Source organism: Mastomys coucha, unplaced genomic scaffold (genome assembly GCF_008632895.1).
Source record: "Mastomys coucha isolate ucsf_1 unplaced genomic scaffold, UCSF_Mcou_1 pScaffold18, whole genome shotgun sequence".
Taxonomy (NCBI): Eukaryota; Metazoa; Chordata; class Mammalia; order Rodentia; family Muridae; genus Mastomys; species Mastomys coucha.
The window spans coordinates 82,864,399-82,878,619 of record NW_022196900.1 but is presented as its reverse complement, the minus strand read 5'-3'; the positions used below and the strand labels follow the sequence as shown (position 1 = coordinate 82,878,619).

General features: G+C 41.5%; 1 protein-coding gene across 2 annotated transcripts in view; it reads left to right on the top strand.

Annotated features, from left to right (window-relative positions):
- LOC116096643 (protein argonaute-4) overlaps nt 1-14,221 on the top strand; it is a 46,757-nt gene that overhangs the window by 4,001 nt on the left and 28,535 nt on the right. For both annotated transcript variants that reach the window (XM_031378665.1, XM_031378666.1), the window contains exons 2-6: nt 6,353-6,518; nt 9,779-9,899; nt 13,204-13,385; nt 13,537-13,673; nt 13,769-13,903. In XM_031378665.1, coding sequence (XP_031234525.1) covers nt 6,353-6,518; nt 9,779-9,899; nt 13,204-13,385; nt 13,537-13,673; nt 13,769-13,903 — 741 coding nt within the window. The remainder of the gene's footprint in view (nt 1-6,352; nt 6,519-9,778; nt 9,900-13,203; nt 13,386-13,536; nt 13,674-13,768; nt 13,904-14,221) is intronic.

Genomic DNA, 14,221 nt, shown 5'->3' with positions numbered 1-14,221 from the left:
GACCAGGCTGGCCTTGAACTCAGAAATCCACCTGCCTCTGCCTCCAAAGTGCTGGGATTAAAGGTGTGCACCACCACCACCGGCCCGGCTATCTATTTTCATTTTACAGATGAAAAAATGAGATTCAAAGAATATAAATGAATTCATCAAGACTCAGCTCCCTGGAAAAAATGAGGGCCAAAGTATGGGACATCTTATTTTTACTCTAACATTTTCTTTACTCAAGGCTGATTCCATTCATTCTGAGTTAAATCATAAACATCTTGTTTTCAGAAAATGGAGTTTTCTGACTGTCCAAAGTCTTACGGATGCCCCCAATATAAAACCTGAATATCTGTGAGCATTAACTCTGACCTTTATGCAGCTGTTATAATAGCTAACACTTATTGAATGCTTATCTGTTACAAAGCACTGTTAAGCCTTTTGTAGACATCATCTCCTGGAATCCTCACTATAGAAGAGGAAGCTAAGATATAGAGAAGCTAAGAAATAGCCTGATGCTATACAGTTAGGAAATGGTAATACCAGAACCAAACTCATATCCAAATCGTTTGGTTCCTGAGGCTCAGCTACTATGCTTGTTTTGTTAAGTAGATAATTTGCCTAACTCAAAGAAATTGGCTTTTGGAGTGAAAATTTTAGAACACCTGACTTTTCTTTTCTTTTCTTTTTGGTTTGGTTTTTCAAAACAGGGTTTCTCTGTATAGCTCTGGCTGTCCTGGAACTCACTCTGTAGACCAGGCTGGCCTCGAACTCAGAAATCCTCCTGCCTCTGCCTCCCAAGTGCTGGGATTAAAGGAGTGTGCCACCACTGCCTGGTGGCCAGATCTCATTATGGATGGTTATTAGCCACCATGTAGTTGCTGGGATTTGAACTCAGGACCTTCCGAAGAGCAGTCAGTGCTCTTAACCGCTGAGCCATCTCTCCAGCCCCCCTGACTATTCTTGTGTCAAGAAAATGACATAAAATACTTTACTGTACTTTTAAAAAGAAGATTTACTTATTTATATGAGTACACTGTTGCTGTCTTCAGACACACCAGAAGAGAGCATTGGATCCCATTATAGATGGTTGTGAGCCACCATGTGGTTGTTAGAAATTGAACTCAGGACCTCTCCAAGAGCAGTCAATGCCCTTAACTGCTGAACCATCTCTCCAGCCCCCCCCCCCCCACGCCCTTTTGGTGTTAAGGATCAGCCTAAGGTCTCATCTTGCATCTATAGGGGTATCCTTTACCAATGAATTATACTCCCAACCTTATATAGCCTTTTTTATTTTAATCCCTTTGCCATTAAGTTCTTTAGAAGTATAGATAATCAAAGACCTGTGAAATCTGGGGAAGAAATGGGAGGCCTTGATGTAGTAACTGTTACAAATCATTTTCTTTTCTTTCTTTCTTTCTTTCTTTTTTTTTTTTTTTTTTTTTTTGGTTTTTCGAGACAAGGTTTCTCTGTGTAGCCCTGGCTGTCCTGGAACTCACTCTGTAGACCACCAGGCTGGCCTGGAACTCAGAAATCTCCCTGCCTCTGCCTCTGCCTCTGCCTCCCATGTGTTGGGATTAAAGGCATGCGCCACCACTGACCGGCGGATTCTCCTAATTTTATCATGGTTGCTTACGTGTATTTTGTGCAAGGCTGATTTCTCTGTATGTTTTAATTGGGTTGATTACCACACCCACTGTGCACCACATATGCCGTGTGCTTTTGCTTTGATGAAGAATAATTGTCACGTTTTGCATATTAGGGGTGAGGTTTCTGATTTGTTTCTACTTGGCATTATGGTTGCTCTTCTCTTCCACATGTATGCACATGTATTCATACAGCTTTCTGGGTGATGAGTTAGGTGTTGTGGGAACCAGAACTGGAATTCTAGGTCTTCTAAGAATTTGTACGTCTAGTACAAAAGACAGGACAATTTAACAACTTACTCCTTTTAAAAAGTAAAAGGGATGTGTGTGTGGTGTGTGTGGGGGGTATGTGTGTGTGAGTGTTGTGTGTGTGTGTGTGGTGTGTGTGTGTGTGGTGTGTGGGGGGGATATGTGTGTGTGAGTGTTGTGTGTGTGTTGTGTGTGTGTGTGTGTGTGTGTGGTGTGTGTGTGTGTGTTGTGTGTGTTGTGTGTGTGTGAGTGTTGTGTGTGTTGTGTGTGGGGGGGTATGTGTGTGTGAGTGTTGTATGTGTGTTGTGTGTTTGTGTGGTGTTTGTGTGGTGTGTGTGTGTGTGTGTGTGTGAGTGTTGTGTGTGTTGTGTGTGTGTGTATGTGTTGTGTGTGTGTTATGTGTGTGTGGTGTGTCTATGTGTCTGTGTGTGTGTGATCAGTTCACTGCTTTCACCATGTGGATATAGGGATCAGACTCAAGTTTGGCAGCAAAGTACCTTTACCTGCTGAGCCACCTTCTGGTCCACAAGTGATTTCTTACACTTGAGCTAAGTCCTACCGTACACTCAGGGTCTTGTGTATACAGGGGATAGATCTTTCTTAGAAATTTGCATCTGAACTACATTTTGTAGTTTTGACTTTAGGAGGAAATGAACAATAAATATGTGAAGAGATTTTCAGAACTCTAACTATTAGTATATGGCGATTTGTCAATACAAATTCCATTAGGATATTTGCTGTGGTGTCCTTAAGTGATTTTGGACCAGAGCAGATAAGTATTTCAAAGCTTTCTCTTTTTAGTGGCTTCTCTCTGTTCTCAGTAAATGTCACTTTAGTGAGAGAACTTGTAACTTTCCATTGTAGCCACAACCGACCTTGCTCAGTGCCTGTTCATAACAGAGAAGATGCTTAGTTTTTGGGCCGGTGTCCACTTGATATTCTCATTAGCGGGAGATTGGTAGATAAGTACCTGCAGGCTGTGTCTACAAAATCCTTTCCCAAAGAAGGCTAATAGAAGTGCAGTTTTGAGAGGGGAGATGGGGGTCAGGAGAGAGAAGGAAGAAAGAGAGAGAGGAAGGGGAGAGGAGAGAGAGACCAGTGGTAGAATGAGTCTAGTAAACTATGAGTTGCTTTGATTATTCATTGCATAACATATTTCTCTTTTTAGATATGGCACTGTATTTTGTGGGCCTGGGGAGATGGCTTAGTGAGCAGTGCAAGCATAAGGACCTAATTTGTATTCCCAGCACCTATACAAAAAGCACAAGGCAGAAGTTGAAGGGGCAGTGCTGAATCAGGCAAAACTTTGGAGCTCTGGTTGGCTATCCAGTCCAGCTCAATCAGTGAGCTTTAGGTCCAGTGGGAGAGCTTGTCTCAGAAAGTAAGGTAGAGGGAGCTTAAGAGATGGCTCTGTGGTTACAAGCACTTGTTGCTTTTGTAGATGACTCAGGCTTGGTTTCTAGTACCCACATGGTGGTTCACTCCAGTTCCAGGGGTCTGTAGGCATGTGGTATACATATATACCTGCAGGCAAAACACTCATACACATAAAAAATAAAATAAATAAATTAAAAAACGGTGAGGTGGAGATTGATAGATGAGAATACCTGATATTGTCCTCGAGCCTCCACACATACATACAATGGGCATGTAACATAACATACATGCATATACATACATGCACATGTATATACACACAATATATATGTATGTATATATACTATGTACATAATTACATACATACTATGTGTAATATATGTTAGGAAAAGAGAGACTGCAAGATATCTTCAATATATGGAAGTCTTTTCTTTTTTGAGATAGGGTCTCCTATGTAGCATAGGCTGGCCTTCAATTTTAACCCTCCTGTCTCTTCCTCCTGAGTACTGGGATTACAGGCACATAACCTTGTGAGTCATGATTGGAAGACTTTTCAACTTGGGTACTGGTATTTTGAACTGGATGAATCCTGCTCATAGATGCTCATAGTAGCATTCCCAGTTGTGACAGATTACAATGTCTCTAGATATTTGCCTAATGTTCAGGTCAAGAACCACTGACTTAGACTACTGATTTTGAAGGCCAGGCTCTGATATTAAGTACACAATGTAGATTAGGTACATAACAAATGAATCAGTATTGTTTGTTTGTTTGTTTCATTTTTGCTTTTTGAGACAGGGTTTCTCTGTGTAGCCCTGGCTGTCCTCGAACTCACTTTGTAGACCAGGCTGACCTCAAACTCAGAGGTAATCTGCCTATATCTCCCTCTAACTGCCGGGATTAAAGTCATGCGCTGCCGCCACCACCACCTGGCTTTGTTTTTAATTTTTATTGTGAGAGGCCACTCTGGGGTGGAGAGATGGCTCAGCCATTTAAGGCTAGGCTCACAACCAAAAATGTAAGAGAGGCCACTCTGGAGCCCAGGCACGGCTGGTACTCACTTTGTAGCTCATGCTAGCCTTGAATTTATGGCAATCCTCCTGCCTCTTGGGTGTTGGAATTACAGGTGTGTGCCTCCCACCTGGCTAGGCTGTCACAGTTCTAATAATAATAACAGATTAGAGATTAGAATGTATATTATAGTTGATATTGTTTCAGTTTGATACTAAAAAGGTGAACTGACTAATACAGCTGCTGTTTAATTGCCTGATGTTTGTGCAGAATATAATAATGCAAGGCTACTTGTGGGGAATTAATGACCCTTCTCCAACTACAAGGGCTCTTGATGGCCCCTAGAGTTTAGAGATTGTTTCTTTTTATTTATTTTATGTGGTGGTAGTGATTGAACCTGAGCTTTGTACAAACCATCCAAATACCATCACTGAGTTACATCTCTAGCTTTTCATTTGCTTGTTTGTTTAATTTAAGCCCAGGACTAGATAAGTGCTCTACCACTGAGCTACATAACGATTTTACTATTTTTTTCAAAGATTTATTTATTATTATATGTAAGTACACTGTAGCTGTCTTCAGACGCACCAGAAGAGGGTGTCAGATCTCATTACGGAGGGTTGTGAGCCACCATGTAGTTGCTGGGATTTGAACTCAGGACCTTCAGAAGAGCAGTCAGTGCTCTTAAGGGCTAAGCTATCTCTCCAGCCCCCTAATTATTTTAATGCATTCACTCTGTGTGTGTGTGTGTGTGTGTGTGTGTGTGTGTGTGTGTGTGTCCTGGGTATCAAAATAAGGTTGTCAAACTTGTCAGTAAAGTCTATTTTTTGAGCCATTTTACCAGCCCCGATTGCTATTCTTTGAGACTGGGTTATGTTTTTGAGCTCTTAATTTTCTTCCCTTAGCATCCCAGGTGTGTACCACTATGTTACCATGCTTGGCTACATGTTATTGTATTGTACATGTATTTTAAATGTAATATAATTTTGTAAACTTGTGTATGAGATAAATTCATCATACTCTCTAACTTTGATGTTAAAGTGTATGTTAAAAATAATAGCAACATTGAAATATAGTTATATTGAAATAGTTATATTGAAAATAATAGCAACATTGCTAACTACCTATCTAAAAATCTAGATAAGTTTAGTATATTCAACACCTCAATTAAGAAAAAATATGGGGGGGGGGCGGCTGGAGAGATGGCTCAGCAGGTAAGAGCACCGATTGCTCTTCCGAAGGTTATGAGTTCAAATCCCAGCAACCACATGGTGGCTCAGAACCACCCGTAATGAGATCTGACACCCTCTTCTGGTGTGTCTGAAGACAGGTACAGCGTACTTATAATAAATAATAAATAAAAGAACCAAGCAAAGTCTTGGCTTTCTTTTTAAAAAAGAAAAAAGAAAAAATATGGGGTCTGGAGCAAGCAGGGCCAGAGTTCAATTCCCAGCAGCCACACACATGATGGCTCATGACCATCTGTACAGCTACAGTGTACTCATACACATAAAGTAAATAAAATAAAATAAATATTTAAAAAAAGAAAAAAGAAAAAATATGGGGCTGGAGAGAGAGATGACTTAGCAGTTAGGAACACTGACTGCTCTTCCAGACGACATGGGTTCAATTCCCAGCACCTACTTGGCAATTCACAATTGTCTTTATCTCCAGTTTCCAGTTCCAGGGGATCTGATACCCTCACATGCAGCCAAAATACTAATATACATAAAAAGAACTTTAAAACATGCCATATTTATTTTAAAAATTATGTATGTGAGTATTTTACCTGCAGGTTTGTACCCATGTATGCCTGGTGTCCATGAAGTTCGGAAGAGAGGCCTCAGATCCCCTAGAACTGGAGTTACAAACTGTTGTAAGCTGTCATGCTGGGAACAATACCTGAATCCTCTGGAAAAGCAACCAGTGCTTTTAGCTTCTGAGCCATCTCTCCAGCCTTAGAGAGCCAAGATTTTTTTATATACATATCAGAACATGTTCAATGATAAGTAAGAAATCAATAATTTTAACTGTCATTATTCTCTTCATTACCAAATAACACAACATATGTTTTTCAATCTCTTTAGGACCTCCAGCCAACCTTTTCCAGCCACCTCGGCGTCCTGGCCTTGGAACTGTTGGGAAACCAATTCGACTGCTAGCCAATCATTTTCAGGTTCAGATCCCTAAAATAGATGTGTATCACTATGATGTGGATATTAAACCAGAAAAACGGCCTCGTAGAGTCAACAGGTAAGAATCGGAAAGTGTAGACTTTTAAGTACGTATAGTTCAGACAATTTACTGTGCATCATGTTGTCTTCTGAAGTCTCTCAGCAGGTAGGCATTGTTTTACCCTAGTAGTAAGGGTATGATATGATCCTCTTTGGTTGTTCTGTATATGGATATAGCATTGATCTATCAATAAATACACACTCTTTGATAAAGTGAACATGTCACTGGTCATCATCAATCAAAGGTACCAGAAGTTTATGACAGTAGATGAAGATGTTAGGTGTAGGAGGCAGAGTTATCTGGAGATTTAGATGTTATTGCTTTGTACATGAGAGCATGATGATGTAAGGAGTATCTTAGAGTACTGAAAACACTCCCGGAGAAGCCCTGCCTATTTCTAGCATTATTCAAGAGGGTCTGATGAAGTGACCTGTTTGGTGGGTATGCTCAGCTTACCAATATGAAGATGCCCTGTAGCAGAAGGACACACACACCCACTTCCCTGACACTGCCTCCATGTGGTCTTCCTCCAGAAGCCTCTGACACGAAGACTCTTGCTTTGCTGACGATGCTTTTGCTACCAACTGAGCTATTTGGTGATATTTAGAGATTTTTTTTTGTTTGTTTTTGCTTTATCATTTTTAAAAATTTACTGCAATAGTTTAGCTTTCTGGTATACTTTAGTGTTGTGTAAGCTCATGATTTTTCATCTCAGGTGTAGAGATCAATCATCTTTTGAGACAGGGTCTTGATATGTAGCTCAGACAGGCATTGATTTATAGTGTTTTTGAACTCAGATCTTTCAGCTTTAGCCTTCTGAGTAAGGACTTGTATTTTAGATATTTATTTGTCTGTCTGTCTCTGTGTGTGTGTGTGTGTGTGTGTGTGTGTGTGTGTGTGGTGCGTGTGCACATGCATGCGTGCTCCAATGGAGACCAGAAAGGGATGTCAGATTCCCTTGGAGCTGGAGTTATAGGAGTTGTGAGCTGTCCAACCCAGGTACTGGGAATCAAATTTTAACTTCTTTTCGCTGCTGAGTTACCTCTTTAGTCCCAGGATATGCGAGAAATGCTAAGGTCATGGTGTCTATTAGATTACAGAATATGTGAAATTTGATTTAGGGGAGATGTGTACTGAAAATAGGCATTTGAGAGTCATGAGTAAGTATATTGTTGGTAAAGCATGATACTGAATGAGATCCATGTAGGAAGTGAACGTGGTTACAGAAAATAAGACTCCAAACAGCCCTGGGGTTTTAGGGATAGGCCTCCACACCTGGCTCAAAACAAACTGGGCTGAGCATCTACGGTATAGCAGATATTGTTCTGTGCTGTTCTCGACCAGAGTTAAAACATATCATAATGAAAAATAAAGCAGGGATGGGGACCAGAATTGTAGCTCAGTAGTAGAATGCCTGTCACTATCCACAAAGCCCTGGATTTAATCTCCATAAACCAGGTGTCATCCCCACACTATGAAGAGTTCAAGGTCAGCTTTGGCTGCATGAGACCCTGTCTCCAAAAAAGAAAAAAAGGGGGGGGAATACAAACTGTGAAATTATCCTTTTCTAATATGGAAAGAATGCATTGCTCTTAAGTTAGCTTTTTTAAAAGTGAGATTGTACTATACTACATTTCTCTATCTACCATTCTTTCTCATAATTTGTTTATAAGTGTGACTTTCCCACTGATTTCACTCATAATTTTGATGGCTGTGATATTTGAGTTAGGATACAGTTCACAAACATGGAATAAAGGTTGATAAGGTAAGGGCTGGAGAGATTGTCAAGAATGCCATTTGCTTTTGGAGAAGATGGGAGCTTGGTTCCCAAGACCCATATTGGGTATCTTATAGCCCAGGGATCCAGTACCCTCTTCTGGCCTCCTTAGAGTGTACACACACACACACACACACACACACACACACACACACACACACACACAGTTGTCTTTTTAAGGGAGGTAACACAAAGCACCCAAGTGTTCACTGACTTTAGCACTGACAACATTGTGGACTGAGATCCTTCTGTGTATTGTGTTATGTATTCCAGTTTTCAGGCCATTGCATTTACTTTTTTGTTTTGTTTTGTTTTGTTTTTCCAGACAAGGTTTCTCTGTGTAGCTCTGGCTGTCCTGGAACTCTCTCTGTAGACCAGGCTGGCCTTGAACTCAGAAATCCTCCTGCCTCTGCCTCCCAAATGCTGGGATTAAAGGTGTCCACCATCACCGCCTGGCTCCAGACTGTTTTTTGTTTGTTTGTTTGTTTGTTTGTTTGTATGTTTGTTTTGAGATAGAGTCTTTATATAGTCCTTCCTGGCTGTCCTGGAACTCACTCTATAGACCAGGCTGGCCTCGAACTCAGAAATCCTCCTGCCTCTGCCTCCCAAGTGCTGGAATTAAAGGCATGCACCACCACTGTCCGGCTAATAATTCTTATTTTTAAGACAGAGTTTCTCTGTAAATAACTCTGGCTGTCTAGGAACTCTCTCTTTAAACCAGGCTGGCCTCGAACTCACAAAGACCTGCCTGCCTCTGCCTCCTGAGTGATGGGATTAATGGCCTGCACCACCACTGCCCGGCCATAATAATTTTGTAAAAAAAAAAACTCATGAAACTTACCAGGCCAAGGAAAGTCAGGGTGTTGCCAGCTCCGTGCACTAGGCATTGCAGCTGTATGCACATGGCTATTAAAAGTATTAGACGGCTGCTGAGTGGCAGGAGGAGAGTGTCTTTGGTGGAGCTGTGTACAAGTCAGGCAGGGAGCTCTAGAGATACAGCCTTTGTGAGCTGCACCCACGCTGGGGTGGGCTTCAGTTGGCTCCTATAAGTAAGCTCTCACTCCAGCTCCCATACGAACCCCAGTGAACTTGTCGCTTTAGTAAGTTAGACCTGAGTGAAAGGGATTCTCTTTTTTTGTTTGTTTTTTGTTTTTTTTTTGAGACAGGGTTTCTCTGTGCAGCCCTGGAACTCTCTCTGTAGACCAGATTGGCCTCAAGCTCAAAAATCTGCCTGCCTCTGCCTCCCAAATGCTGGGATTAAAGGCGTGCGCCACCACCACCGGCTATAGTTGCTTTCTTTACATTTTTACTTGTGTGTGTGTGTGTGTGTGTGCCCACTTATTGTTACCTTCCTTAAGTTATTTATTTTTCATTACTTGAGTAATGTTTGTGACTTTGGCTTTTTTCTAAAGGCACCACACAGAGTTTAGATGAAATCTTGGTGCCACTTTCTGTTGATCATTTCTCAAAGCTAACTGCCACTGTCTCCATTACTGTTAAGGGAGGTGGTAGACACTATGGTGCGGCACTTCAAGATGCAAATATTTGGAGATCGGCAGCCTGGCTACGATGGCAAAAGAAACATGTACACAGCACATCCACTGCCAATCGGACGGGATAGGGTAAGTGTCAACAGCAGGGCTCTGGGCTACTCAGTGGCAACTGCAGATGGCAGAGGCATCCTTCTGGGTCACCCTTCAGTCCTTTTATTCCTCCAGTTACTTACTGCTGGGAGGTGTACACATGCCACAATGCTTGTGAGTTGCTTCTCTCTGACCCTGTGTGGCTTCCAGAGATGGAATTTTGGGAGTCAAGCTTGTTGGCAGGCACGCTCTCTCGCTGTGCATTTGGCAAGCTCCGTGTTCTTCCTGCTGCTCTTCCTTTTCTTGCTGTGGGGCATTACTCAGGGCTGCACACATGGTGGACGACTGCTCATCCACTCAGCCACTCCCAGCCTCCTTCACCTCAGTTCTTGGAATTGTGATGATAGACTTGTTCCACTTTCCACAGTCGTTGTGTCTTCGCTGATTATCACAGGTGCAAGGAGCACTGTAATTCCGTCATCTTCGAATATATTCCACATTTTTTACATTCACAGTGAACTTTAACAGAATGCTGCCTAAATGTAACAATAGGGTTTTCATAGCTTCACTTATGAAAACAATACCACAATACACTCTTTAACATTTATTTTAATAGTAAAAAAAAAGTACCAAGCATGGTGGTACACATCTTTAACCCCAGCATTTAGGAGACAGAGGTGGGTATATCTCTGTGAGTTCCAAGCCAGTGTGGTCTACCTAGGAAATTCCAGACCAGCCAGGGTTATAGAGTGAGACCCTGAGTCAAAAAAGAAAAATAAGAAAAGAAAGAAACCAAAGAGTGAAAAAAATATTTTTAAAAATTGTATCTTTTAATTATATTTATGCAAATTTCTGTGTGAGTTTTTTTTTAAAGATTTATTTATTTATTATATGTAAGTACACTGTAGCTGTCTTCAGACACCCCAGAAGAGGGCATCAGATCTCTCTACAGATGGTTGTGAGCCATCATGTGGTTGCTGGGATTTGAACTCAGGACCTTCAGAAGAGCAGTTAGTGCTCTTAACTGCTGAACCATCTCTCCAGCCCCTGTGTGTGAGTTTGTACACGTGTACCTATAGTTCCCACAAAGATCAGAAGAGGACATCAAATTTTCTGGAGCTGGAGTTATAGGATATTATAAGCCCATAATATTTTAAAATTAGGGATGCTGAAGTGGCTTGGTGGGTGTAGTGTAATCCAAGCCAGAAAATCTAGATTCAGTCCCTGGGAACCCATATAGTGGGAGGAAAGGACTGACTTCTACAGGTTGTCCTCTGATGTCTAAACATGTGCCATACTACACACTCACCTACAAACATGTACATGTACATACACATTGTCTTAGTTAGGGTTTTACTGCTGTGAACAGACACCACGACCAAGGCAACTTTTATAAGGACAACATTTAATTGGGACAGGCTTACAGATTCAGAGGTTCAGTCCATTATCGTTAAGGCAGGAGTATGGCAGCATCCAGGCAGGCATGGTGCAGGAGAAGCTGAGAGTTCTACATCTGCATCTGAAGGCTGCTAGGAGAATACTGGCTTACAGGCAGCTAGGATGAGGGTCTTAAAGCCCACATCCACAGTAACACACCTACTCCAACAAGGCAACACCTATTCCAAAAGGGCCACACTTTCTTCTTCTTCTTCTTTTTTTTTTTTAAGATTTATTTATTTATTTATGTGTATGAGAACACTGTAGCTATACAGATGGCCATGAGCCATCATGTGGCTGCTGGGAATTGAACTCAGGACCTCTGCTTGCTCCAGCCCCACTCGCTCTTACACTTGCTCGTATTACACTGTAGCTGTCTTCAGATGCACCAGAAGAGGGTGTCAGATCTCATTACGGGTGGTTGTGAGCCACCATGTGGTTGCTGGGATCCGAACTCAGGACCTTCAGTGCTCTTACCAGCTGAGCCATCTCACCAGCCCAGGGCCACACCTTCTAGTAGTGCCATTCCCTGGGCAGAACATATACAAACCATAACACACATAAAGGAATGAATAAATAAACAGATATAATAAACATTTGGAGAAGGTACTAAAGAGATGGCTCAGCAGTTATAAGCATTTTGTTTCCAAGGACTGAGGTTGGTTCCCAAGACTGACATCAGGTAGCACAGCTGCCTGTAACTTCAGCTCCAGGAAGTCCATCTCTCTGCTGACTTCCATGGGAGCCTGCACTCATACACAAACATATATAAGGAAGAAAATATTCTAAAAATTGGCTTTTAAAAGTGCTTTTAAATTTAAAAAGGTAGTGTTAGAGAGATGGCTAAGTGGTTAAGAGCCATTGATATTCTTGCAGAGGACCCACATTCAGTTCTAAGCACCCACATGGTGGCTTATAACCATTTGTAATTCCAGTTCCAGGAGATCCGACACCCTCTTTCTACTTCTAGGATACCAGGCATGCACAAGGGACACATACATATACACAGGCAAAACACCTATGCATATAAAGTAAAATTTGAAAAGATAATTCAGTGGTATAACACTTGCCTAGTATCCATGGGGCTCTGAATTTAATTATTAGAGCCACAAATTTTTTTTTTATAAATTTAAGTTAAATTTATAGGGCTGGAGAGATGGCTCAGTGGTTAAGAGCACTGACTGTTCTTCCAGAGGTTCTGAGTTCAATTCTCAGCAACCACATGGTGGTTCACTACCATCTGTAATGGGATCTGATGCCCTCTTCTGGTGTGTCTGAACATTCACATTGTTGTGTACTTGTAACCACCATTTACTCAAGAGTTTTTCTGTTATTTAAAGAAAAACTCTCTACCCACTAAATAGTAGTTTGTATACCTCCCTGACACCTGCTCTGGAACCTACTAGTCAACCTTCTGTTTCTATGAACCTGTCCACTCTGAGTATCTCATCTAAGTAGAGTCATCAATATTTGTCTTTCCATGGCAGATTTATTTTACTTAGCACAGTGCTTATAAAGTTCATCTGCAATATAGTGCCTTCCTTTTTTATTTACCTATGTGTTTGTATGTGTGTATATATGATGGGTTCATGCCTGCCATGGTGTACATACAGAAGTTAGAGGACAACTTGTAGGAGTTGGTTCTCTCCTTCTACCATGTGATGCCCAGGATCAAACTCAGGTTATAGCATTTACCTACTATTCCATCCCTCTGGCCCCTTATTTTTAATTATGGTATAATATTTTCTATTAAATTATTTCTTTACTTATGGAAAATTGTACTCCTAATAGTTTGCATTTATAAAAAGTTTTAAGATAAATATCTACCATGCGTATGCCATATGGAATATTCTTGGGGTCTTTCCTACAGTCATTACAAACCTGTTTGTATGTATGTCTTTCCTAGGTTGACATGGAGGTGACCCTCCCGGGTGAGGGTAAAGACCAGACTTTCAAAGTGTCTGTGCAGTGGGTGTCAGTTGTGAGCCTTCAGCTGCTCTTAGAGGCTTTAGCTGGACACCTGAATCAAGTCCCAGACGACTCAGTCCAAGCACTTGATGTGATTACAAGGCACCTCCCCTCTATGAGGTCAGTACCTTACTTTGGATCCCTTCCCACAAATGTCAGATTGTTCTTAGCCATGCAGAGGTTCCAAAGTAAATCACCATTCAAACTTGCCTCAGTTCACAAACTGACGTCAAAATGTTTGTATGAAGTATTCAAACCTTTGTCTCTTCAGGTACACTCCAGTCGGCCGGTCTTTTTTCTCACCTCCTGAAGGTTATTACCACCCTCTGGGAGGGGGCAGAGAGGTCTGGTTTGGCTTTCATCAGTCTGTGAGACCTGCCATGTGGAATATGATGCTCAACATTGATGGTGGGTTGAAACTCCATCTGCTAACTCTGGTTTTTGTTTATTTATTTTGGGCCCTCACTTTGCCTCGATTCTTAAGTATCCTTTCTGTTTGTTAGTATCTGCAACTGCTTTCTACCGAGCTCAACCTATCATTGAGTTCATGTGTGAGGTTTTAGACATTCAGAACATCAATGAACAGACAAAACCTCTAACGGACTCCCAGCGTGTCAAGTTTACCAAAGAAATTAGGGGTAGGTATCCATGCTAATGCCATTGTGGCTTGAGTGTAACACAGTACATGTCATCTGGGCCTGAGCCACACAGACCTGGGTTCCCTTCCTAGCCTACAGTGTCCTAGCAGTGGGACTTGGGATAAGTTCTTTAGCTGTATTAGCCATAGAGTCAGTGTACTCTTAGACCTGAAAACACACACCACAACACATTGATACTTATACAAACTTATTGAATGAACTAATAAGGTCAGTTATGTAGGTAGGCATGGTATCGCATGTCTGGAATCTCAGAAGTCAGAAGACTGTGGCTGGAAGATCACAAGATGGAGGCTAATC